We start from the raw sequence: 26,399 nt of genomic DNA, 5'->3' as shown, positions 1-26,399 counted from the left end.
TTAGCAAACTAGGTATGAATATGTGGAACTTGTGAAAGACTCCTTAATTAATAACTCAAGGGCCAGACTTGATTGAAATGCCAAAGTCTGTACTTGTAAAGGTACTTTGTATCTTCTTTTTGCATTACTGTTCAGTAAGCATGCATTTTACATTCACAGTTTCAGTTTTCATGTGCCATTTAGATAGGGCCCTGGTCCTACACTTCTTTCACAGCCAAAGGAAGTTCTGAGAGTGTAAAGAATAGAGTATCAGGGCATAGTATTTTCTTTCCCAATATGTGAAGCAGTACATAGCATATTTATTACATTGAGCTCCTTGATCAATAGGATTAACTGGTGTTTCTAATACTGCAAACAAAATATTTGTTCACCAGCAGTACTCTTTTAAATAATAAACGTACATCGGATTTGCTAGAATCACAGCTATTTCATTGGGTTCTTTTAACAAAAGAAAAAAAATATTTTTATTCCATGAGTGTAAACTCCCCCCATTGTCTCTCTCGTTCAAGATTCTAACACAATGCGCCCAGGCCACTATGGGTCTGGGAAAATATCAGTTCAGTGCTTAAAGTATAGGAAATGCTCAAATTGTAACTGTTTATTGTGACCTTTCTTCTTTTTTTCTTTGGGGGGGGAGGGTTGGGGGAGAAATCCTCTTGTTGTGTTATCCACTGTTTGTACACTTACCTAATGTAAAAATAATGGGCTTGTAAAAAAGTATTTGATGTATTCAATGATACGTCTTTATGTTGACTGTAACATTAACATGATTTTGTTTTCATCTTTTGCTTTATATGTGCTTCAAAATTTACATTCATTTATTAAAGTCACAAATCTGCTATACTAATTTCTTAGTTTATTTTTTAACTATCTTATTTTATTAACAAAATGCAGCTAGTCACATTTTTTATTTTTACTCACTATACCCTGATGTATGTGAAATGGTGGGTAACATCAGGGGACAGGAAAAGATCAATCAGAACTTACTAATGAGAGAGGATGAATATTAGATTTAACTGAGCTCAAGGAAAAAAATCGCATTGACAAGAATGAATTAGGAATGTGTACATTTTTAGTGATTCATGGGAGTACTGGTGTTAAGATGTCAAAGCAAGAAGTCACATTTCTAATTTACCTCAGTGAGAGCAGGATTGGATCCGTATTTGGTAGAGTGCGCCATCTGAGTCTACTGGATGGTTGGTGAAGGAACTGGATGTACACTTGATGGAACATTCCGTGATTACAAAATTCTCTCTCCTTGGGGAAAAAAAAATACATAGAACGTGAAGTCAGCAAAGGAACAAAAATACATAGAACGTGAAGTCAGCAAAGGAACAAACAGAATGATCTACAATGAATTAATGCATGATGTCTGGGTGGCCATTTCTGGTTAGGTTTTCATCTCATTTGTACCTTTGGTGCCAGCACCATTTCAAATTTGCTCTATAGTTTCCTGGTCCATATTTTTTATATTGAGTCACAGAGCCAATTCCGTAGAAGGCGTCTAGAACTCATTCTGATCTTGTTGCCAGATTCTGGGCCTGTCCAACTTCAGAAAGCAAAGCTAGACTTAGCTGTTTGACCAGACCTTGTCATTAAGTAGAGCATGAGGATATCTCGACTTTGCTATGATATACCCAGGATTTGAGGCTTGTATATAAAATATACAGACCCCTCCCCAGAGCAAGAGTAACCTTCCTCTATACACAAAGGCTGTGTCTACATTTGGCAAGATTGAGCAAAATCTTGCCACCTGTCTTCACTGGCCGCGAGTATTTGCGCAAGAACACTGACGTTGTAATGTACAAAATCAGTTCTTCTTGCGCAAATACTCTGATGCTCCCGCTCAGGGATAAGCTCTCTTACGCAAGTAGGCCAATGTAGACAGCAACGTTAATTTCTTGTGCATGAAAGCCCGATGGCTAAAATGGCCATTGGCGCTTTCTTGCACAAAAGAGGGTCTACACTGGCACGGATGCTTTTGCGCAAAGGCATATGCCAGTATAGACGCTCTCTTGTGCAAATACTTTTAATGGAAAAACTTTTCAGTTAAAAGTATTTGTGCTAAGTCATGCCAGTGTAGACACAGCCAAAGAGAAAATATCTTCTGGTGCAGAGAGTTTGGCCACAAACTAATCCAACTCAAGATCAAATGGTGAGATTTACATGATACAAAACCCTTCTCTATGCAAGGATGAATATCTCCCACTATGCACTGTATGGGTATCATCCAGTACACTCTTTGCTCCTTAATGTAGCCATAACTTTGCCCTACTGTTGTAGTGTTTTACGTTAAACTGTCTTAAACTGTATTTTCTAGTCTATGGTCCAGCTAATCCTGCATCTGACTCTACTAGTGCCTCATTATTTGCTACATCCTTCACTTTTATAATCTATAAATCTTCTCTGAAATGCCACAGCATGTTCCATCCCAGGATCTCAAAGTGCTTTACAAATTTTAATGACCTTGTCCTGTAGCACTCAGGAGCTAAATATTATCCCCTTTACAGATGGAGTTACTGACTGAGCCCCTTCTCACTCCACAAGCCTGCCATTGTCAGGAATCCATTCCAGGTTTTCTGCCTTTAAGTACGATTGCTAAATAAAAGCCAAAAAACTTAACTAAATTTTCATTCAAAGGTTTTTTTTTTAACCTGAACTGTTTTATAAAACTATGAAATTCCAGGCCTCAACCAGCCCCTGCTATACTGATTCTCAAGCAAGAGATGTTGCTTTTCAGAAGTATCCAATTTTTTTTAAGTCTTTTTACCAGGACCTCCATACTACTGGTGCAAGTTTACTCTGTCAAAGCAATTTGATGATGATTGAAATACACTATTATATTGTGTAGACACACACAGAATGCTTGATCCCTAATTGATTAACAAGCCTCTTCCTTCTCCTTCCCCTTTCATTTACAATGGGCCTGTTTTCTCTTTTACCTTCTGTCATAATATACTTTTAGCCTGCCTCAGTAATTGTCTCTCCCATTAACAAGATTGGATTTAAGTTGGGATTCTGATTCGGACAATCCTTTCTACGTTTCTTTTCTCTTATCATAAATCTAGTTCATGGTTTAATTTACCAAATTTGCAAACTGTTCATTCATAGAGGAGATGAAATCCATGTTTAATACTCCATGCTGTCTTCCTTCATTACTATCGCTGTTGTCTGAAAGTCCAAAAAGTTAAATCTCCATCAACTAGCATATCTATAAGCCTAACATCTCCTTACTTCTAACTAGCAGTTGGTAACATACCAGAATTAAATTTATAGCTTTACTTTCTCAAAGAATGTTCTACGGTCTGCTCTAAAATGCACAAAGTATCTATAAAAGTGCACAACTACCAGCTCAAAGTTGAATATATTTATCCACCTTCACAATAATATATCAATAGTCAGAATAAAGCGGTCCTATTGCAAACATTGACAGATAAATATACATCAGTTATCCTACTGACAGAAAAATTAATGGAAAAAAGTACTAATTTCTTCATTCTGTAGTCCATGTGACAAATATTTAACTCTATGGCAACACACCCACTACGTCTGATGGGAATAGAAGACTCTCAGTGACATTCAATACCTAAAACCTCTTGGCCACTAACCTTGTTTTACAGCTGGTCAATCATTGTCTCATATCCAGAGCCAGTCTCAGGGGTGGGTAAGCTGGGCCGTTGCCCCGGGGCTGCCGTTTTCAAGTAGCCACGGACAGAGTTGGTCTTAGGGGCAGATTGCGACCACATTTTGGTCCGACCACCTGAATCCTCCTCTCAGGTTTCCCTGGGTACTCCCCAAGGCCCCCTTTTTTTTTGCTTGACAAATTTTTGTCTGGGGGAAACCATCTGGCAACCCTATGAGCTCATATCATCCTTTTTTTCACAGAAGCAAGTCCAGAAGAATTTTTATAGTGGTCTATTCTAACAGTGTCTCCTCTCTCTAATTTCCCTATATAGTTGACTCATATTATACATATTGTAATCATGGAATATAGGCAAAGCCACAAGACAGGCGAGATTGTGTTACTGTTATATCTAATCATATCCAGGACATCTGACATGTGATGTTTGCAACTACGTAAACAGACAACAGCACTCCCTTTTTCCTCCAAAAGGCACAATAACTGGGGCATCTAAAAACATAAGTTATCACCAATATTTTTCATTCCCCTAAAACGACATGGATAGTAGAAAATAAGCTTAGGTAAAAGAGGTTAGGTGGTGAAAATGGTTGCAGTCCGTTGTTTCCCTCTTCTTTTCTCTCTCAGTTATGCTATCTTTTTGTTTTCTGGTTTATAAAATGTATCATTTTATTCCTGTCCTTTATCTTTCCTAGGAGTTCACTAATGCACAGGATTAAGATTCTTAAGGCATTATTATTTCTCTAGCAAGTGACCTGCTGTGCTACCTTGTGGAAGTCACTTGACTTATCTGCCTCAGTTTCCTCATCAGTAAAATCTGAATAGCTTGCTTACCCACCTCATTGGAGAGTTGTGGGGCTCAGTGTGTTAAATTTTTGTAAAGTAAGTGGATGCTGAAATAAATAGTATAATTGTTAACTTTTATTTATATCGGTTTCAGACCAGCAGGCGAAGAAAAGAAATATCCTGTTAACACACTGAAATGCTTTGCTTGTAGTCTTCACTGGATTTTTGTCAAACGGCAAACACAAACATTTGTGGAGTGTCTAAAATAGCATTTGCAAAGGTTAGCTAACAAGTTAATTGGCAATCAAATCCAGTTAACTTGGAAGCACAACCTCTTTTCTAATGTACCTATAGCTCTGCAAGGCAGATATCTAAAACTATAGTTATAATATGCATTTGAAAAAAAGGGTTCAGCCATACCTAAAATCGATATCATTCCACTGTTTGCTTAGTGGGAGAACTAAATAATAGTGTGGAGGCAAGGCTCTTGAAATACAGTACCAATTTTTTACTGTTTGTAACTAACATGCAACATGGATGCTGAGCCAATTGACATCTGTACACCAGCCTTGAGGTGGCAGCAAATTGTTAGTGATGCTAAGAAAGACTGGGCTATTTTTCCATGAATGAAGTAGGTTGTTCTTATCAAAATATAGTGTGTGTTCACTGAGCATCTGAATTTACATGTACAAAGTGAGCATTTCTAGTCTGCATTTACCCACCAAACACAAGTTTGTCAAGATAAGGACTAAGGAGCTCAGTTTTTGCCTCCAAAAGCCTACTATACGTTCTACTGCTTGCAAACACACAAATCCCCCCTGAAAATGATAAGACCTCATGTAATACACATACAATTAATTATATAAAAGAGTAAAAACACTTGCACACTAAAACTCAATCCCAAAATGATATATTCTTTCAGTGGAGATAGAATCTCAACTATACACATTCTTGTATGGCACAGAAAGATCTGTGGGTTTTTAATTTTCCCAAACTGCACAAAATTCTCATCTTAAGTCAGCAGAAAGATTATTTGGCTTCATGGAGCTGCTTGATTAAAAACAGAAAGACCAACAACTTGTATTCTACAAGGATATTACTACCTCCAACATAGCTATTTCAAGTACTTTTAATACTGGGTACACCACGTGAGTTATTTTTTAAATCAATCCTCTAAATTTGCTGCCAAAATATTTCATCTTCTAATGAAATACTAATGATACAATAAAATAGACTACATTGACAACTTTTGGGAAATTCTACAATATTCCTTAATGTTCTAACCTCCAAGATGAAAATTAATCCTCACTTGATTCTAACTAGTGTCTCTCGCTCTCTCTCACACACACTCACTCACACAAACACAGTGTGATAACTCCTCTGTTGAGTATTTTAGCATACTTTGAGAGGCAACTTTAATTTGATTCATTTTATTAAATGTGAATCCATTCTTAACATTTTTGGTACTTTTTTCCTCTGCCCAATTACAAGTCTCTCTGATTTAAATACCAGGAGGAAGGAAAGATACAGTACAGCTCACTCTTTCATGCAATTTTTTCCTGAAAATGAACTCAAAGACCTACCAAAAAGAAGCATTAAAAGTACATTCCAAACCACAAATAAAATGAAGTTTAGCTGAGAGAGTGTTCATCAAAAAAGGATATCACTACTCACCAGAATAAGTCCACTGACAATATTCCAGCATGCCCAATTCTAGAACTTCATGACTGCCACTGATTTCATCAATTGTACTGAGACTTGCAGTGCTAGTGATAAGGGATTTGGGGATATTTTCTGCCATTCTTTAAGCATCCACTACATTGCAGAGAAGTGAAAAAATTTTAATATGCAAATTTAAATTACTCGTGCTGAAGATCACTACATACTTATTAACAGGAACATGCTGCACAGAAATCTCTGTTTAACTCAGTTTTTGCTGTGCAGTTCAACCTCTAACGTTTTAGGACAAATATCAAGACAAACTGTTAGTCCTCTGAAAATCAACCCAGCTGTTTTTAGCTATTCAGGAACTGTCTTTCACTAGGTGTTTGTACAGTGTCTAGCACAATGGAACGCCTATCTGTTGGGGTTGCTAGATGCTCATTTAATATAACTAAAAATAATACTCATATTGGCTTCTTACAGAACATATACAACTATTAAATAAATTGGCTTTCACTGAGAGATTCTCTGGCCCTTCACACATGATCCATTTATAAGATTAGTTGAAAATGAGTCCTGGGAAGTTGCAAACTGACAAGTTCCTATATGACAATAAAATCTCTTACTCACGATTTAAGCCCAATTTCAGAAAACTAATAGGGAAGGGTCTTTATTTAAATTAATGACAATAGAGATGTTATTAAGAGAGCATCCTCAAATCTATTTGGCAAGACAAAATAAATGGGTTACTCATTACACAGTCAGGGGCAGAGGACCGTGGAGCTAAATGTTCAGGAGACTAGTAATAGAACTTTTCGCTTCTACATTATTAGTTCATACCCAGCCTAGGAACCTTATACTGCACGGTATCAGATCCTGCAACATCAGTGGGAGCAGAGGGTGCCCAGTCAGAGAAAATTAAGACCTAGTTAACTTTCAAAAATTGTCTGTTTGGTATACCATATAAAATGAGCTGGAAGTATCACTTCAGTCCCTCATGGTCATGTTTCTTCATCACAAATTGAGTCCCTTCAAACATGTTTTCCTTTAAAAATAATCTAACACCAATAAAATAACTTTAAAGCATTTTCCTCTGAAAAGGACCCTGTGATGCAAATTTGGCCTGAAACGTAGCATTTGGAAAAAATATATTACTTTAAAATTTACAGAATATTGAAAGATTTCAAGGAGTGTTTTTGTTCTTTTTAAATTCCAAATGAACATTATTTCAATATTCAAAGGTCAAACTCTGATTTTGTGCTAATGCATGACAGCTATAAAGTGAGATTTCTAGGAAACTAAATACAATGTACAGTTCACAGATTCCAAGGCCGAAAGAGACCATTGTAATAATCTTCTCTGACCTCTTCTAAAACATAGGCCACAGAGCTTTCCCCAAATAATCACTAGAGTATATCTCTTAGACAATTTTTAAATGAGGACTGGCTGTTTTTATATGACAGAGAATCCACTACTACTCTTAATACATTATTCCAGTGGTTAATTACACTCACTGTTAAAATGAGCACCTCATTTCCAGTTTGAATCTGTTTAGCTTAAATTTCTAGCCATTGGATTGTATTATACCTTTTTCTGCAGATCAAGAAGCCCATTATCAAATATTTGTACTCCATGTAGATACCTACAGACTATAATTGAGTTAACACTTGACCTCATCTTTGTTATGCTAAATTGACTGAGATCCCCGAGTATATCATAACAAGGCATGTTTTCTTATCCTTTATCATTCTTGCGGCTTTTCTCTGAACCCCCTTCAATTTATCAACATCCTTCTAGAATTGTAGACATTACTCCAGCAAAAGTCACAAACAGTGCCAAATACAGAGATAACCTAACCTCTCCACTTCTACTCAAGATTCCTGTGCTTATGCATCCAAGGACTACATTAGCCCTTTTAACTACAGTATTACACAGGGAACACATGTTCCGCTGATTATATTCCACAACCAACAATGTTTTTTTCATTGTTACTGCTTCCAAGAATACTGTTTCCCCCATCCTGTAAATATGGCCCATGTTTTGCTTTTATCAGTATTAAAACAGTTTGTTTGTACCCATAATTAAAATAATTAGTTCATTTTCATCCTCCACTTGAAGAAATTTGAAAAGTACTTTTCACAACATTGTTTAAATTAGATTTTAAAAATTATTTCAGTTCTCATCTAAATTCCAGATGTGTCGTTATAACAAAGGCTAGAAATTATTCTAAAATGAATTTAAACCAGACACTATCATCTTAATCATCAGAATATTATTGTCACTAATACATTTGTTAATTTTTACTGATTAGAGGCCTGAGAGCACATTTACTTGCTCAATTATGTATTGAATTGTTATAGGCGCACTCCTGATACAGTAAGATTTTTAAAGGTACAATGGAAGATAAATTCAATTAAAAGACTTCATGCATTTGAAAATATAATTTGTTGAATTGCATGAGCAGTACTGCAGTATCTAGCATCATGTTTGTACGAAGGGAAGTCAGACAAGTATTTTGTGGGATATGTTGTAGTACCACCTCTTACATGCCTGCTACTGATTACAATAAAGTAATCACAAAAGGTTGACAAATGCTATTAAGAGTAATATTAGTTTAACGATAAAGTGTAAAATAAGATAGTGAAACAGATGTGTACACTAACAGATTATGGTTTATAAATCATCATAAAGGGAGAGCTGCTTTCTGCAAATAAAAAATAAACACTGTTTTATCTGAAAATCCTAATATCATGGCAGAGATTTAAACACTAAATTAAAAACTTCCCCGCTTTCCCCAGTGTGTTTCTACATGAATGAAATCATATCCTGTGTTGAAAAATGAGCTTTACTGTTTCTCTGAGGCATGTTAACGTGGGTACTGTCAATGCATGTGTCAGAGAATTGAGGTAAATTTTTAGTACAGGGAATACACATAATGGTACAACTGCTATTAATAATTAAAGTACTTTCTGTGTATTTCCCTTTGCAATAAACTCAAGGTTATTTCTTTGTGTCTGTCTGACTTGGAGCCCAATTATACAAGGTTGTAAGGCCAATATTCATGAAATTTAAATGAGTATGGCAGAATCCAACTTTTGCTTCCTGAAACAAAAAGGACATTTTACTGCTCAAATCTGCATGTGTAATTTTACTCATGAGAGTACTTCCCATTCAAGATGATGAATACAGTTGTGGCTATGGATAAACGAACATCATTGGTAGTGATGAGTTAAATATCTAACTGCTTGCTAATAAATCCAAGGAGGTGGTGAGACATTTTAACAAATTCTCAAAATGTGGGAGGCAAAAGCTCAAAAAGAAAGCCCAAAAGTACATATTTTGAACTGGTTCTTTCACCTACAGTAAGAACATCAAAATCTCAATTATGGGATAGTTGTAATGTAGTGGGTCACAGCAATGTGACTTTTCCCCATTTTAATGAATAAAATAAACGTCATTGGAATTCCAAAAATCACCAGCAATAAACTACCCAAAGAGTTCTCACACGCTTTTCAGCTGATGGCACAGAATAAACACAGCTACAGACAACATTTCTGAATTTGGGTTCCAAAAACTAGACTCATATTTATGCACCCAAAGAGGAGATCTGATTTCAGAAGAGCTGTGCATCCACAATTCCCTTTAAAGTTGATTTGAGAGGCAGGTATTCAGAACCTTTACAAATCGGGCCACTCCTGAACAGGGATTTTGGAAAGTAATCTGAGTTGAAAATTTTTGGCCTATTACTTTAGATACAGAGTATAATAAAGTGAAATGAAAAGCTGTTCTTGGATAATTAATTAAGTTTCACCAAGAAATTCTTAGAAGCTTCTTTTTAAAAAGTAAGTCATCCTATATATCTAGTATAGCGACTTCATTCTGAAATGATACACTGGAATCTAGGTCTAGGCAGCTCTCTCACACTGTATTATACAAAAACAGGCCCACGCTGTGCTGTGAAACTAGTCAAGCTGAGAGAGACCTAAGGTTTTCTTTCCCTGGAACACAGAGCACAGCTCATTTACTACTGCCAGCTGACTGAGCCTCAAACACCAAACTTCCTGTAAATATTGAGGAATTGAGTCTTTGGGTATGTCTACTCTACAAGCTCTATGGTGGCACTGCTGCAGTGTAAACGTGCTACAGCAATGGAAAGGATTTTTTCATCACTGCAGTTAATCCACCTTTTGAGAAGCATAAAGTTGACAAATTCTTCCATTAATTTAGCAGTGTCTGCTCCAGGGCTTCCTTTGGACTAACTACATCTCTCAGGGGTTAATTTTTCACACCCTTGAGCAGTGTAGCTAGGCTAGCCTACATTTTTTTGTTGTTGTAGATCAGGTTCTGGTTTCTGTATACACAGTTTGGACAGAAGTCTGGCTCTTTGTTAACTGTTGACAACAGTGTAAAACTCATACAATTTAATGTCAGCACACTGTTTTAAAATGTACCTGCAAGCAAATTGGTTTGTAAACCAATTCATTCAGTCAGTCAGTCGGTCAAAGATTCTCAAATCAAGACTAGACTTTGTGAACATGTTCACTGAATGTAAGATAGGGAAACAAATCTTGCCTTATTAATGATTACCTGAGGGGTTGGAAGCACTGCACAATATTAAATCTGATGCAGAAGCTTAACATTCATAATAGGTGAGAGACATGGAAAATCCTGTGAAACTGTCTGATAATGTGCTGCAGACTTTAACTGGCAATCTGTGTGTCACAGCTCCATCTGGTGATAGAGACTTAGATCTCACTGTACTAAGTGGAAACTTCCAGTATCACAAGGAAGCAGCAAAGGGTAAATATGGCCTCTTTTAAAAATATAGCTGATGTGCAGTGTGCCCTTCATTATTTATTAAGTTCTCATATTAGTGCCTAGCATCTATTTCAAAACTAAACTAGTGTATGGCAGACTCCAGCATGTAAGAATACAAAATTCATAGACTGGATGAATTAATTTCAAGCCTTACATTAACAAAAATTGAGTAAATAACTCAGCAGGGGTTATGTTTTACTTTCTCCTTCATAAGGCACGTACAATACTGCCTTTAATTTAATTGATATTTTGATTTCTCTCTTAAGCATCCTCAGAAACTGCATTATGGCTTTTTTTAGTGAATTAATTTTCATAGGTTGGTGGTAAGCTATTCTTTTTCTTTTGTTTTTGTGGTTGTAAGAATGTTTTTTTCCAATTTAACTTTATTTTTCGTTGGTTTTGAGTCTTAGAATATGCAGAGTAATAAAAAGCACAAAGTGCTGCTGAAAAGGGGAGTAAATACAGCTCTTCACAAATGCACCCTAAATTAAGGGTTTAGAATAATGTGTTGACAGAGGCTAAAATATGAAGCATGCACTGCATCTAGAGAGCTGATCAACTTAACTCTGTCACAGGATGATCAGCAAAAACAACAGCTCACTTCTTGGTTTTAGGACCCATAATCAACTAGCTCACCCCTCTAAAAAAGGACCACATCAAAAAACTGTTATAATGAATTTTTTAGCACTACAAACCGCAAAATCTACATCCAATAATACTTAATTCAATGAATGCATACCTTGCATGATACCCTAGTCAATAAACCAGATTATTGGCATATATTGTATGCCAATAACTAATTACAGAGCTGCATGGTTACTTAGTCTAATTTTTAAGTCATGACTAACATACAGTAAATGGAACAAATATAATCATTCCTATTACACGGGTATTTATCCTTGTTAACATTAATATAACAAGTACACATTTCTAAACAAGATTTTAAATGTTATTCATGACAATTTTCATATCTAACTTTCTAATTCCATTTTATTTAATCTACAAAGAACCAGTATCTCAGGCCTCTAGCCAGAAACTTCAAATTTGCCACTGCACACCGTCTAGTTAAGTCTAATTAATGAAGGCTTACAGGGTTTTTTAACTAGATAAATGCAAAATAAAATCATAGCAAATAATTAAAATATAATTTAGGGAAAGGTGGGGGAAAGAAGCTGGGAATGATTTAAAAGAGAGGTATAGTAGAGTTCAAAACATGACACACACACATTTTTATTCCATGGGAATACATATTAGTGAAGCTTTGCCTGCTATCTCTTGTTTACTTAGATGAGCATCTTTGAGATATCTGCAAGTGTATAACCCAGTCATGGTGTATGGTTGCCCCAGACCAGAGCAATAGCTTAGAACATTTTCACTACTCCAGTAGGGGTCAGGCCTCATGATCTGCCTTCTAAAAGCACAAAAAGAACAGTGACTTTAATTGTCAGTCAGCTCCTTCGCCACCCAAAATCCATTGTATAAGACAAAACTGCAGGAAGGAAGGTACCGGGGCAACATGTACAGACTTCTTAAAGAACCACAGTTCATTTAAGGTAAGTAACCGCTCTTTCTTTGAGTACATCGCAGTCACAGTGATTAACTAGCAGTCAACCTAAATGGAGGTGAGAGCAAACAGTTAATTGAAAAAAGACAGCAAACCCTTGTTTCGAAAATGGGCAACCAATTTAGAATCTTTCACTAATGAACAACGCTTTGTAAATGTAGGTACTCAAGTTCTGGTTGCTGCTCTGCAAATCTACAGTATTGACTATCAACTTTAGAATGTTTAAAGGACTTACTTTATAATATAATATACTGTCCTAATACAATCAGATGCCCATTTTGAAAGCTTCTGAGATGAATTAGCTCTCCCTTTAGATTTATTTTCATAAACAATAAAAAGTTGAAGTCATACAATAATTTTTTTGTTTTATCTAGATAGCAGAACCATTATTGTTTAACATTCAAGATACACATGCAATTTAACTTCAGCTGAGATGAATGAGGTCTTGGAAACAAGACTGGTAAATTAATAAACTGACATGAAAGTCCAATACTACTTTTGGAATGAAGGACAGATGATGTCTCAATCACCCTGTCTGTATGAAGAGCTGTGTAAGGAGAGTTTATAATTAATGTTTGAAGTTCACTTAATCTACTTGCTGAGCCACCAAAAATGCCACTTTTATTCCAAAATTGCTGAATTGGGCAGCCTCCTAGCGATTCTAAAGGGAGTTCCATTGCAGAGGAAAGCACTAGATTTAAATCACATGTTTGAGCAATCTTTCTTACAGGAGTAATAACTCAAACTAAGTGCCTGAAAAATCTGCTGATGAATGAAAAAAACAAAAACAAAAAAACAGACCCCCTTCTACCTGTGGATGAAATGCTGAGATCACTGCCAAATCATTTTAATTGAAACAACAAATATACCCAAGTACTTAAAATGCAACAAATTATTCAAGATTATTAGAACAGAATATACCAAGAAGGAATATGATCCTTAGCTATGACTCAGAACAAAAGACAAACCACTTGCAAAATGTTGTTTCCTGCTTTGAAGTTAGTACTGCTGAAGAACAGTTTCTTATCTAATGAGGACATCTGGAAATTACCCAGACAATGAGATATAGTGATATAATTTGAGTGTAGGAGTAAGCTGTGGTTCTGTGATGATATACCGTACTGAATTAGCAATGCGGTAAACTGTTCACTGGACATTATTAGGAGATCAGAGAACAATTGAATCAATCTTTTCTTTTTGTATCTTAATCTTCTTTTGGATTGGTCAGAAAATCTCTGCTGGTAAATGTATGAGGAAGTTTAGTAGTCCAATGTTTTGAAAAGAACATGGACATACTGTTTCTTCCTAAATGCAGGTGGATAAGAAAACTAAAAATGTAAGAGCGGATCATAAGTCTTTTAATGAACTCAAGGTCTCATTGATTTTGTACTAAACAAGCTCCATCAAAATGGCAAATCTTCAATGCTTGTCAGTACTTCCCTACCTAAATCTGATGAAGAAAACCATGATGCACATCTCGTAACATCTCCAGTGTTTTCCATATGCATTTCAATACTTCCTAAAACATTATAAAACTATCAATTATCAGAGGCACAGTGGATGAAAAAGTCTTCTCAGGTGAAGAAGAATAAGAATGTGGACAACCAAATTAATCTTGGTGAACTGATAACTCTTCATCGCTAGAATGATGACGTTCCTTTGTTTCCAAAATCTAAACAGGAAATGATGTGACATCTGAAAAATTAAATTAGGCGACTTCTACATATACTCCATATACTGTGTGGAGGATTCTTCCTGAGTGCTGCAGATATTTCAACCATATCGCAATATGGCCAAGTTTGTGGACCATGTAGTTACAACACAGCCATCCAATTTTGCGATTCTAAGGAAAGCAATTAGAATTTAAACTTTAACCTTCAAAAAGGCTCCTTTGTATTTTTTCTGATTTTTTTTCTTTTTGTTGGCTTGTTAGGTTGGGGGGACAGGACTCCCACTGGAATAAAACGAAAATCCTTCTATTGATAGCACAACCGGGGATTTTAAAATTTGAGTAGGACTTCCAGCTGCAATCCTATTGTTATGTTGATGAAGAGGAATCTTCATCACAGGTATCCTTGATCTTTCACGGAAAGGAGATTTAGACGGTGCAGAACTACAAGATTTTAACAATGGTAAACCACACTCTGGAATTATTCTAATATCCAAGAGAGAAATAAATCTCTTGGTGCTGTGGATCCCCTTCAAAGGGCATCTAAATTGAGGCATCCTGTCTCATTTAGCTGCGTTGAAGGCTCTGAAATGCTGAAACTGCTCATGCTGAGTGAGAGAGCTGGATGAGGTAATACCTTTTATGGATCATTTTCTGTTGGTGAGAAGGCTCTTGAGCCACACAGAGCTTTTCTTATCTCTCTCACAAGAGAAGTTGGTCCAATATTGCCTCGCCTACCTTCTCTCTCTAGTACCCTGGGAGCAACAGGACTACAACTACACTACAGCATGCCAAACAAGATACCAAGTGAGATGCTCTCATCAAAACCAGTGCTGCTAAAGACAATGCCAGCGTAGATTGTAATTGATGCACTGGTGCTAAGAGGGATGGTTCCAATAAGTTCTAAACCATAGTCTTAAAACTTTCATCTGGGTAGATTGGCAGAGGCCCTGTAGGTTTTTCGCCTTCTTCTGTAGCATGGGGTACAGATCACAGCTGGAGGATTCTCTGCATCTTGGGGTCTTCAAATTATTTGAAGGCTTCAATATCTGAGATATAGGTGAGAGGATTATTCTAGGAGGGGTGGGTGAGATTCTGTGGCCTGCATTGTGCAGGGGGTCAGACTAGATGATCATAATGGTCCCTTCTGACCTTAAAGTCTATGAGTCTAACTCTATGTGCTCTCTTCTGTGAGTACCCAACATGACACTGAGGACTTGGGCACTGGTCTCCTCCGTACTGACTATATTGATTCCTTGGAAGGTGACTTTCTCCTGCCAGGCACCACAGACAAGAGTCATGAATAACAGATTTAGAGTCTCTCACTTCTTGGACAACAGGGATTTCTGACTGCTCCAAAATCATTTGCAAAGCCTCTCTAGGTCTCTCTGTTGCTCTTGAGCTCTGGTGACTAGGTCATGGATAGACTGCGTTGGCAGACAGGAACTTCCTCAGCTTTGTCTTTGCTCAGGATCTGGGTGTGCACTTATGTATCTCTCCATGAGAAAGGTACTGGACTGTCACTCTTTCTGCATGAGCATCTTAGAAGGTTTACAGATCACATGCTTAGCAACAACATGCTCTTTACCCAGGCAATAAAGACACTTAGCATGAGTGTCCATTAGGAGAATGGTACAGGCTGAACTGCTCTTAACTGGGACTTTCTGGTCCAGCAACATCCCTGGTCCGGAAAGACCATGGATTTCCAGGACCAGAGTGTCCCATGGAGGGCTGGTGGCTGGGAGGCTGCAGCGGGTCTGGAGCCCAGTAAAGAAACTGACTAACAAGACTGAGACACTGGGTTTGTCCAGTGGTGGGGTCAGGAGCCCGGCAGCGGGGCCACCTGGCAACACAACCAGGAGCGCAGTGACACTAGAAGGCTGCTCCCTGAGGCCAGGAGTCAGACTGCGGGCTGCCTAGCAGTGGGGCCAGGAAACTGGGAGTGGGTCTGCTCAGCAGTGCAGCATAAAGCCCGACAGCCCCACCGCTACTCAGAGTAGCTACCTAGTGAGAGTGGGAGGCAGCAGAGCTGCTCAGTGAGGCTTCCACCCGGCGATGCAACTGGACCCCAACAAGGGGGCTGCCCAGAGGGGCGGGAGCCTGGCAATGGGGCTGTGCATGCAGCAGTGAGGCTGCTACTTTGGTGCCAGAAGCCTGCACACAGAGAGGCCGGCAGTAGGGGGAAAGTGGCTCAGAGGCTGGCAACAAGGCCATGGCAGCGGGAAGGGGCAAAAATGACCTTCCCTGGTCCAGCAAAATCCCTCATTTGTGGCCGGTCGGGTACCGAGGGTGCTGAACCTGGGAGGTACAACCCGTACTCTCTTCGCCCCTTAGAGGGGCATCGTCGAAAGCCTGGGGAAACCTCATTTCTACCATATCTCAACTAAAATCCTACTATACTAATTAAAAACAAATATAATTAAAATGTAACTTTTTTCCCTTTAAAAAAATAAGTAGTAATATTAAAGATAAATCCACACTATGAACTAGGAGTGCGATTTCCCTGGCTTGATTTCACATATCTTAAAAAGAGCTCGCTCAAGTAACACAAAGAGAAAGAGATGCTGCGGCAGCATGAGTCGCGACAGTGGAGACATGGCTTAGCTGTGTTAAATATGCGACCACCTGTTCCAGGTGAGTTAATACTTGGAACCACTAAATCAAGTCTCTGCTGCCACTACTTGTGCTGTAGCAGTTATACTGTAGGTGTACGTAAGTATGGGAATCACACACTTACCTTGTAGTATAGAGGCAGCCTAATACTACTGAACACTGAAGCTACAATAAATAAAAAGTACGTATCCTAATTAACTAACTAAATAGAATGGGGATACTATTCTTTTTTTGGCTGTTCTGCCTTGGTCCATTCTAGGGAACTAAGCAATCACCTGCTCTTTGTGCTTTTAGTAGTGTGTGAAATTGTAAAGATGCCAAGAGCGACAGCATTCTGAGTCACTGTGCTCGGACATCCATACACCACAAGTGGGATCCATATTTCTGGTTTCAAAAAACATAATCACTATCTGACTATAATCCTTTATTAGCTACAGATTTTTAAATAACTTTCTTACCACCTGTTAATCCCTAATTCCTTTGCTGTATTCTTATTTTCAAACTTCCTGTCTTTGCAATATGTGGTGAATCCATTGCTCTGTCTAAAAAGTGGCATGGCAAAGTAAAGCTAATTGTGAGAGGAAGTGCATGATAATTGCATAATCTTATAGAAATCCCTTAATTACAATAAAATCAATTAAAGTACTACTTTAAGTTGTATAATCATTAACACCATCATCACAGAGAGAGCAAACCAAATACATAATGAACTGAACTTGCCTGCAGTAACTAATTTAAAACTTTTTTCCCTAAGGATTCTATTACATGCAGTGCTCATAGTTACACCAAGAGGAATGATGCTTTTTATTTTCATCCTAATTTTTTAAAACTCCCTGCCCTGACAGGTTGGTGGTATTTGGCAAACAGCATCTGTGGGCCAACACTTTTAAAGATACTTCGGCAATTAAAGATGCAGAGTGGTACCTAGTAGGATTTTCAGAAGTTCCCATTTAGCCCCATTAGGTGTTAGGACAGCAAGGTGTTTTTTGAAAATCCTACTAGGTGCCTATTTGCATCCTCAGGTGCTGAAATATCTTTAAAATTCTGATCCAGAGTGGTAATTTGGCAAAGATCATGAATACAATCAGTCCGCAATAGGATTGATGATAAGATTCAGGAGTCTTGGGTTCACATCTAGTACTCTGTCAAGCAGATTACAATGTCTCATTTTACAGAAAGGTTGAGTGTTTTGCTCTTAATAACAAAATAAGTTCTCTCTTTTCATATCAATTTAGAATCTTTCCATTTTTGTACAGCAGATATGCTTGATCTTACCAAGTAGCAAGAAACGTATCAATATGAATGTTCTGAATACTATTAGATATTCCGGGAAGTAGTCATGCTTTACGTCACCTTGTCTTCAGGGTTTTCTCTATTCTCGGGTGATTTAGTTTGGTTCTTTTGAAATTTACGCTGTGGCCTTTACTATGTTTATCAAAAAACAAAGCTCTCCCTCTGCTGTTCATGAATTTAGCACAGATCAGACACATCTAACAATTCTTATTTCCATGTTTGTGATGCTAACTCAAGATGTACGATCAACTGCATATAACAGAGCAGATACCATTTTCACTGTGGCATGGAACATTTATCACAGGTAACTGTTGTGTTAGTAACTCTCCATTAATTTAGTAGTCTTATTCTTGCTCTGCCTCTGACTTTTTGGATTTTTCTCCTCATCACCTGCTTAGATGAGTTAATGCTATCAGTTGCATTTAACGCTCATCAAGTTAAAATAAGGTTGCTCTTCCATTGACAGAAATTTGAAAGTTTGGAATTTGTATTGCACATTAGAAGTGAAAAGAGGTGCTACTCAGCTCATTATTGTTGTAGCACAGAGACTGACTCCAAAACCTAAGAGACCTTTTTTCCATTTCAGTTCGCACCTCTAATTTTATTACTCCATTTATAAGGAAGGAAAATATTTAACTTCTATTATGGAACACTTCAACCTAATGCAGGAAATACTGGATCTCAATAATGTTGTGTGTACGCACACGCACACACACACACACAGATATGAACACAAGATTCTTATGTATTACTTAATTGTGCTCTTACATAAAAAGCGTGTGGCTCTTTATAGCACTAAAGAAACTGGATTATAAGCGCTAGATTTCTTATTAGTTTTACTGACAGTTTCCATCCTCTTTTCTTTCACTTTTATTCTGTGAGCATGCCTCTTGGTGCGTCCACTCTTCAAATTATCATCATTTATTTTGGTCTTCAACGCACTAATATATCCATCATGTATTTCAGGACATACATGCAGCCAGAGCTAGCCATGTAGGTTCCATGCCCCAGAGGTCTCAGCATGGGCGGCCTGGTGATGACAACCCAGTAGTCCATTTCTTCAAGAACATCGTAAGTTTCTCTTCATGGTTCTCTGGCAGAATTAAATGTAATTTGAGATTCGCTGGCAGATTCATTAAACAGTACAGGTTGAAACTCCGTAATCCGGACTTCCCTGGTCCATCAACATCCCTGAGCCGGCATTGTCGGGGTGACCCTGTGAGGGCAGGAGCATTGCCAGAGTAGCAAGGCCAAGAGAGTGGAGTCCAGGGTGGCAGCAGGTCCGCTGGGGAGAGCTCCTGGCTGCAGCAGGTCCCTGGGGAAAGCCTCTGGGGAAAGCCTCTGGCAGTAGCAGAGCCACCAGACAGAGCGTGGAGCCCTGGATAGCAGCAGGGGGGGCACTGGTGAGAGTCCCTGGTGACAGCGGAGCTGCTGTGTGAAGACTTGGTTGGCACCAGGAGCTGGGGGGAGGACAGCGGAGCTGTGCCCCCCAATGGCAGCAGGAGGGAGGGCAGAGCCCCAGGCAATAGCAAGGTAGCCAGAAGAAAAAGCGATGTCCTGGTGCATTGACCTCCCCTGGTCTGGCAAATTCGCTGATCCAGGGCTACCCAGGTCCTAAAGGTGCTGGACCAGGAAGGTTCAACCTATATGAAGGTTATTCATTTTGTTTCAACTGAGAATGTAGACAAAACGTTCTGTGCCTTTGAGGGAATAATTATACTTTATATCTGAATTACTTTGATACACAAAACCAGGAGCTTTAATATAAAATTTTTTTGGATGAAAGTAGGCAATTCCACCATTAATGTACTGAAATTCAAACAGTATTCCAGTTCCAATGCTATTACACAGCTTACCATTTGCAAGTTTTTTATTTTCCTTTCCTGAAGTAAGCCACAATCAACTTTTTGTTTTGTTTATAAAAGCTCAGTAGTGTTGAAAGCATAGTCCATCTAAAATAGCACTTAGCGGATTTAACAAATTAATTCAATTGTAAGAGAAAAGCAAGACTCAAGGCTTTTATTTTGAAGTCAAAAACAAAAAAGCCCAGATTTGATTCCCTACCTCAGTGATATTATTTGAGACAGATTTTCTTCAGCTTTTAATCTGGATATCTTCATACTAATATGGAAAAGCCCCATACAACCAGAGAAATAACTGTAAAGCTGCATCTCCCTCTACAAAATGGTATCCCTGAAAACTGTACAATGATATCAAACATTTTGCCACCTGAGCCTAATAATCCTTGAAAGCACTTCAGAGTGCTTCCCACTAGAAAGAAGTCTCTTCAAATGTATCATAGCTGAGAGATGATCACTGGCAGCACAAATAATCCCTTTTCCCTTCTTCATTCTCTTTAAAGCAGACCTCTCCATTTGGTGAGGCTGAAATGTGGAACAAAGACACAAAAGGCAAACATGAGAAAGTTAGTCATGCCCCGCCCCCACAAAAACCAAAAACACCTTAAACAGTACAGGCTAATGGTTTTGGATGAATCCATAATAAAAGGAACATACCAACAATGTGCTGAAGGAGGTACACAAATTAGAACCTAAAATGAGGGACATATAGTGGGTATGCTTAAAAAGTTCATTTCAGTCCTAGACATATTATTGGACCTAGTATCTTTTTCATTTTTTATGCTGGTGAATTCTGCTTAAATTAGCTTTCAAAATAGGTCCACTATATATTCTGTTGAGAAAGCTGAAAGGTATTCTTACAACAACGGGAAGGAAGATGAAATCAGATATTATCCAAATTATAGGATGAAGAACAAATATTTGATGATTGTACTAGATCTACTGTTGCTTCTGTTTTATGATTTTTTCTGTTGCTTTTTAGGTGTCACCTAGGACACCACCCCCTGTACAGGCAAAGGTAAGTGTATTTCCCAAGATCCCATCTAATTATGGTGGTTAAATATGTACCTGTTCAGCTGGCCATTTTAGTTTACTATGAAGGTATCAGCACCCATGTTTAGAACATGGGAGTAGGAGTCAGGAGACCTAAACTCTATTCCCGATTTTAACGCTGACGTACTGTGTGATCTCTATAAATGGCAACAACACAGCTTGCCCATTCATCTTGAGATTCATGAATTAAATGTAAAATATTATGAATAATTTGTTAAAACATATTCTTCAGCCAACCCTAAGAATGTCTAAAAGTAGCTGAAGTGATTACAAGATGATCCGTGTTGTTAATTGTAAGTAAACTGAGTTGTTAAACCAGAGTGGGTCAAATAATTTTTGCAAGTAATTCCATTTGTGAATTTTGTCCTTTTTTCCATTCAAATAATCATTTAAGAATTGTCTTTAATATTATTTAATTGGCTTTGTAGATCAAATAGCATAAATTGTGAATGTTGATATTTTTAATTTCATACAATTGTTCATAAACTTATGCTTCTATTATTTGACCAGTTCTGTTCGTGGTTACTCTCTTTTCTTCTCACCTATCTTGAGCACCCTTTGTTTCATGGTGATCATCATATCACTGTTTCTGTTTCTTACATGTACAGGGGAGAGGATTATCCCTCGCCAGATTTAGCTGGGTAGGTGATGAATGTGCTTTCTATTCACAGCCATTTTGGTTTACCAAGACCAAAATATATCTTTCACCATTGCCTTTCAAGCTGCTGCAGTAATTTGACATTCATGTTTTGGTCTTGATTTTAGTGTTTGTTTTGCTTTATTCCTTTTGATCCACTTTCCCCCTCCTACACAGCAACTTGTATAGCTGGTTGTAATTTTGTTGCTTGCTCTTATTCAGAAGCTTATCAACTTTTCAGTGATCTAAACTATTTTGCTTTAGCACAAATGGAGCACCTCTGCTGCATGGCAAAACTATCTGTTTTCTTTTAAGGCTCCTGGAAGACTTAACTGCTTTGTCTTTTCTTTTTGTGGGGTGGGGAAGAATTGGGAATAGGGTTACAAGAGCTGGGGAACTTTTTGCACAGGCCTGATTTTTTCCTATATGCTAATATTGTCCTTGGGGTGAACATTTATGTCATATGTTTTTGCAATTCCTTTAAAAAAAAAAAAGAGATCAATACTACTGTTTATTATATAGGTTCTTTTTACAGTTATGTTTATAAACAGGAGGGGGAACCTTCGGCACACTGGTTGCACATGGTTCATCAGGGTTAGCCGGTGGCAGGTCAACAGACTGTTTCTTTAAATAAGTATCTGCAGGCGCAGGTGCTCATAGCTCCCATTGGCCACAGTTCACTATTCCCACCAGCAGCATGAATTCCATTGAAGCCGGGGTGAGCTCTGAATAGCTGCATAATCAGGTCCACACAACTGAAGCAATTAGGAGCAGAGAATGTTGAATGATTACAGCATTGAATCTAGACTAGGCCCAATCCTGCTTCTTTTGAGATGGAGTGGCATTTTGCCACTAACTTCAATGCAAGCATGATCAGGCCCAGGGACATTTGGGAAACTGCTGCTACACAATACAGGACTTAAGTGATTTAGAAACAAAGGATATTCCCTGCCAAGTTTATAAATTTAAAAGTAGGTATCTCTTATTCTCAAAAAGTTAAGCTAGTCTTTTTTTAGCTTTTTTGTAAACAAGATTGATAGCCATAATTGAATCTGAACAGATCTGTGAATTTATTGATTCTACTTTATTGCTTAACAACAAAGGATATCTCAATGAATTAAATATAAATTTGGCTTTTAGCACGGACAGGGAAAAATCAAGGAAGCATGATACCACAAACTTCACTCCTGCATTGTGAATGATTAAGGGATGCAAAATTTCAAGCACACACTCATTGTCCTTTGCTTATCTGTCTCTAGCCTTTCAACTTTCTTTTACTCAGAATTTGCTACTTCCTTTACTCCAGAATTGTTTTTCTCAAATTATGAAGCTGGCCCTCCTGGGCAGGCTTCAGCCTCTTTCAGGAGGTAAGGGAAAAGGATATTTCACCCCATTTCTTATACGAGTTATTTCTTAAGACTCAGAAAAAGCAGAAATGTTTGTTGATGGGCAACTGGGTAGTAGGGATGTTAAAAATCGTGTATTTGTGTAAACATGTAACCACCAAAAAGTTCATCAGTTACGTGTTTACATGGACTGAGGCAGGTGGGAGCTGGTGCTCACAGGGAACCAGCTTTTAAGCCAGATCCCTGCAAGCATCAGCTCTCATCTGCATCCACCTCTACCCCTCACTGCCTCTGGTAGAGAGGCAGCAGCACAGGGGGCAGGCAGCTCTGTGGAAGTTGGTATACGCTGGCAGCCGGCTCAAAAGCTGCTTCCTGCGTGCGCTACAGAAGCAGCAGAGAGCAGGAGAGCAGCTCCGTGGGTGCCAGTACATGCAAGGAGTCAGCATGCGGGGGGAGGAAGAGACGTGGCTCCACAGGAGCAGGGCTCAAGGGGAGCCAGCTTTTAAGATGGCTGCCCCTCGAACACCAGTCCTACCTGCTTCTCTCCTCCCCTGCACTGCTGCCTCTGAGTGAGGCAGCAGGAGGGAGGAGATGTGATTCAGGGAAACAGAAGCTGGCTCCCCATTGGCACTGGCTTCCACCTACTCCCACCTTGCTACCTCTGATACAGAGGCAGCAAGGGGAAGTGCATGTAACCATTAAGATTAACCAATAAATTTAGGCTTATCAGTTAATTGTGTAAATGGCTACACACTGAAATTCTTACTGGGTAGTACAGGAGACATGACAACAAATTAGGTTCTCTTTTTACTGCTGTGCTACTTGTTTGATTCTAGGTTAACTCTGAAAATCATTATCATTTGGCAATTGTGCGATTGCCTTTGTGCACTGATTTGATGGTGTGAGTCTAATTCTTAATGGATAAGTTTCCTTATCACATTTGGTAACAGCACAGTATTGGCAGTTTCCATAAATAGGCCAGTGAGCGATTAGGCATGGACACTGAATTACACTCTTGTTTGTACCTGGAGGGATCCAGTGCCTACAACTTTCAATCTAACAACTTTAATAAGCATTAAATTAATTAAAAACAATAATTAAAACCCAAGTTTACAGTTCTGTTTTTGCAGAGCCTAATGATGAAACGATTCAGCAAATAAAATAAATACATACATACTTACATAAAAGTTAGTTTGCTGATTTTGTGTGTGTTTGGAATAGACCTCTAAAATCACGATTTGCGCACAACATTGCCAACAAGAAGTTGGTTGGAAGTGTCTTTCCCTAGGTTCACAAGGGAATATGTTTGTGAAACCTGTTCTAGTACTCCTCCTTTTCCCTAGGTAGTTACTTTGTAATGAAGCGAAATGACTTTCAGAAACAACTTTTTTCACCAACGATTTTCGTGCTTAAGTGTAAATGTTTGAAAAACTCTTGAAAATGTAATTTATATTTCTAAGAGAAATATAGCTGCATGTAAAATCTGCATGTTGATCAAAATATTTTTGTTCTTCCCACCCTTTTGTGCTATTCAGTAGAGTTCTCTCAAAAGGATAAACATTTTAAGTTAATAGGTTTATTTTTCAAGACTCATAGTTGAAGAGTTCCTATTTCATTTTCCATTCACAGAGTGCATTTGACAATACAACTATTCTGTTCTGATTATTGGTTTTTGGTTTTTCTGTTACAGACAAAGTTTGGGATTCAGAGTTGCACGTTCACCATTTAGATTTTTTCCCCTCCCACTCTTTCAACTACTTGACTAATTTGACAGCATTACATTCCAGCAGTTGCAAAATAAAGGAAACTGGTGTGAACTCAGCTGACATCTATGGTCTTTCTTCTAGGGAGGTGAAGGACATAAGCCAGGATATGGAGGAAGTGGCAAATTTTCTGAGCATAAATCTGCTTACAAGGGACATAAGGGATCATACCATGATGGCCAGGGCACTCTTTCCAAAATCTTTAAACTGGTAAAGTACAAGTAAACTTGCAATAAATGAAAAATTGAGCCTACACAAAAGCATAATGACTCTCTAGTTCAATCTGTTTAATATCACTGTTACAGTAAAACTTGTCTTGAGTTACAAATAAAATTGAGCAGATACTATGTTTGTATGAAGCCAACTTGTGCTTGACATTGTTTTATAAACCATATTCAGAACTGAAGTATAATTGAAATGTATTGAGTTCTGATTTGATTGACCATGCCAATCAGAAGTCAGGGGATCAAATTCTGCTTTCATTGGTGATAATGTGAGAGCAACTTCTTCAATTTAATGGAGCTATTCTGGATTTTACATCAGAATATCTAAAGAGCAGAATTGGCCCAAGATTTCCTTCTCTGTAACAGTAGTAAAATACATCTCTAATGTTCTCCAACATTAACCATCTCTGGATCCTAACAAACATTTTGAATAAAAATAAAAGGCAGTATATGGCCTAATAGTTTCCAAAGAAGGTCAGGGGTAAAAAGGAAATGAAAACCTAAACTGATTATTACTCCTATGTCTAAACAAAAAAGAATATGAAGTATTTATTTTTCTTCCTCTATGGCCAGATAACAACAATTTCCCACTACTAGTAAATAATGCAATTAGGAGTGAGGCTACGTTCAAGATGGAAATTAGAAGAATAATTCACTTCCATCTCTAGCATATTCCCAAAAAACAGACCCAGCGGCACTGTCACCAGCAGTCACAACTGAAAGAAGCCCATCTATGCCATCTAAAATATAAAGATGTATGTCTGCCTTAGCATAAAACAGTACCTAGCTGTATAGCACTAAGAGTGGTTTTAATTCCCCAAAGGTGCATGACTTGTAAGGATCTTTAAGAAAAGGAATGATATATGTCCAGGGAAAGCCAAAAGAAGCATTCACATTTGGAGACTGATTTTCATATTTGCCCCAATATGTCTTCCCATTTGTGTCATAACTTGAAGAAGAACTGATAGCGTCAGTTAAAATTTGGCTATTGCTTTTCCTGTTAATTTCTTTTCTAATTTTATGCAAAATGGTCCAGATATTCACCCTTTACCTTCATCCCTCTAGAAATCTGTTCTTGTACTTTGTGTGCTACAACTTGAGCTTTTCATTTAAAAAAAGGACACAGAATTGTTCAATTGCAAGTGTTAATGTGGATTTTGTGGTTGCAAATGCTTATACTCTGGTGAGCTCAGAAATTTGGCCCTTCAAAGGGTGCATGCCCATATTATAACATTTCCAAGGTGTGTACACCTGCAAAAGATAAGGCTAAAACCAGGTCAAGTTTCTTCTTGACATGGTCTTTACCAGCACTCTCAATTTCTCTAGCTTCATAATAATTTAATTAAGACTCCATTCATTTGAACAAAATTGTTATTACAGAAATGCTAGCAATGGAGGTGCTTAATTAGGACACACACATCCTACTTGAAAATGTAATTAACAAAAATACTCATCCCTTAGAAGCAAAACTA

The 26,399-nt window shown here is 37.9% G+C and overlaps 2 protein-coding genes across 23 annotated transcripts in view; one reads left to right on the top strand and one right to left on the bottom strand.

Annotated features, from left to right (window-relative positions):
* The window catches only part of ZNF236 (zinc finger protein 236), a 221,643-nt gene that overhangs the window by 29,112 nt on the left and 166,132 nt on the right, over window positions 1–26,399 (bottom strand). For 10 of the 18 annotated variants that reach the window (XM_075921084.2, XM_089776337.1, XM_089776340.1 and 7 more), the window contains 2 exons: window positions 20,110–20,429; window positions 1,136–6,241 (listed from right to left, as the gene is read on the bottom strand). The gene's annotated coding sequence lies outside the window, so the exon portion shown is untranslated. The remainder of the gene's footprint in view (window positions 1–1,135; window positions 6,242–20,109; window positions 20,430–26,399) is intronic. The other 8 variants (XM_089776341.1, XM_089776346.1, XM_089776343.1 and 5 more) reach the window with 5 other exon arrangements.
* Window positions 1–26,399, top strand: part of MBP (myelin basic protein) — a 169,056-nt gene that overhangs the window by 142,069 nt on the left and 588 nt on the right. For 4 of the 5 annotated variants that reach the window (XM_075921091.2, XM_075921093.2, XM_075921092.2 and 1 more), the window contains exons 5-8: window positions 19,012–19,116; window positions 20,887–20,922; window positions 21,566–21,598; window positions 24,788–24,913. In XM_075921091.2, coding sequence (XP_075777206.1) covers window positions 19,012–19,116; window positions 20,887–20,922; window positions 21,566–21,598; window positions 24,788–24,913 — 300 coding nt within the window. The remainder of the gene's footprint in view (window positions 1–19,011; window positions 19,117–20,886; window positions 20,923–21,565; window positions 21,599–24,787; window positions 24,914–26,399) is intronic. The other variant, XM_075921095.2, reaches the window with a different exon arrangement.

The sequence above is a fragment of the Pelodiscus sinensis genome, chromosome 2 (assembly GCF_052426305.1).
Source record: "Pelodiscus sinensis isolate ZL-2025 chromosome 2, ASM5242630v1, whole genome shotgun sequence".
In the NCBI taxonomy this organism is placed as follows: Eukaryota; Metazoa; Chordata; order Testudines; family Trionychidae; genus Pelodiscus; species Pelodiscus sinensis.
Note: the sequence above shows the minus strand (reverse complement) of the source record. Positions and strands in the feature narration are given on the sequence as shown.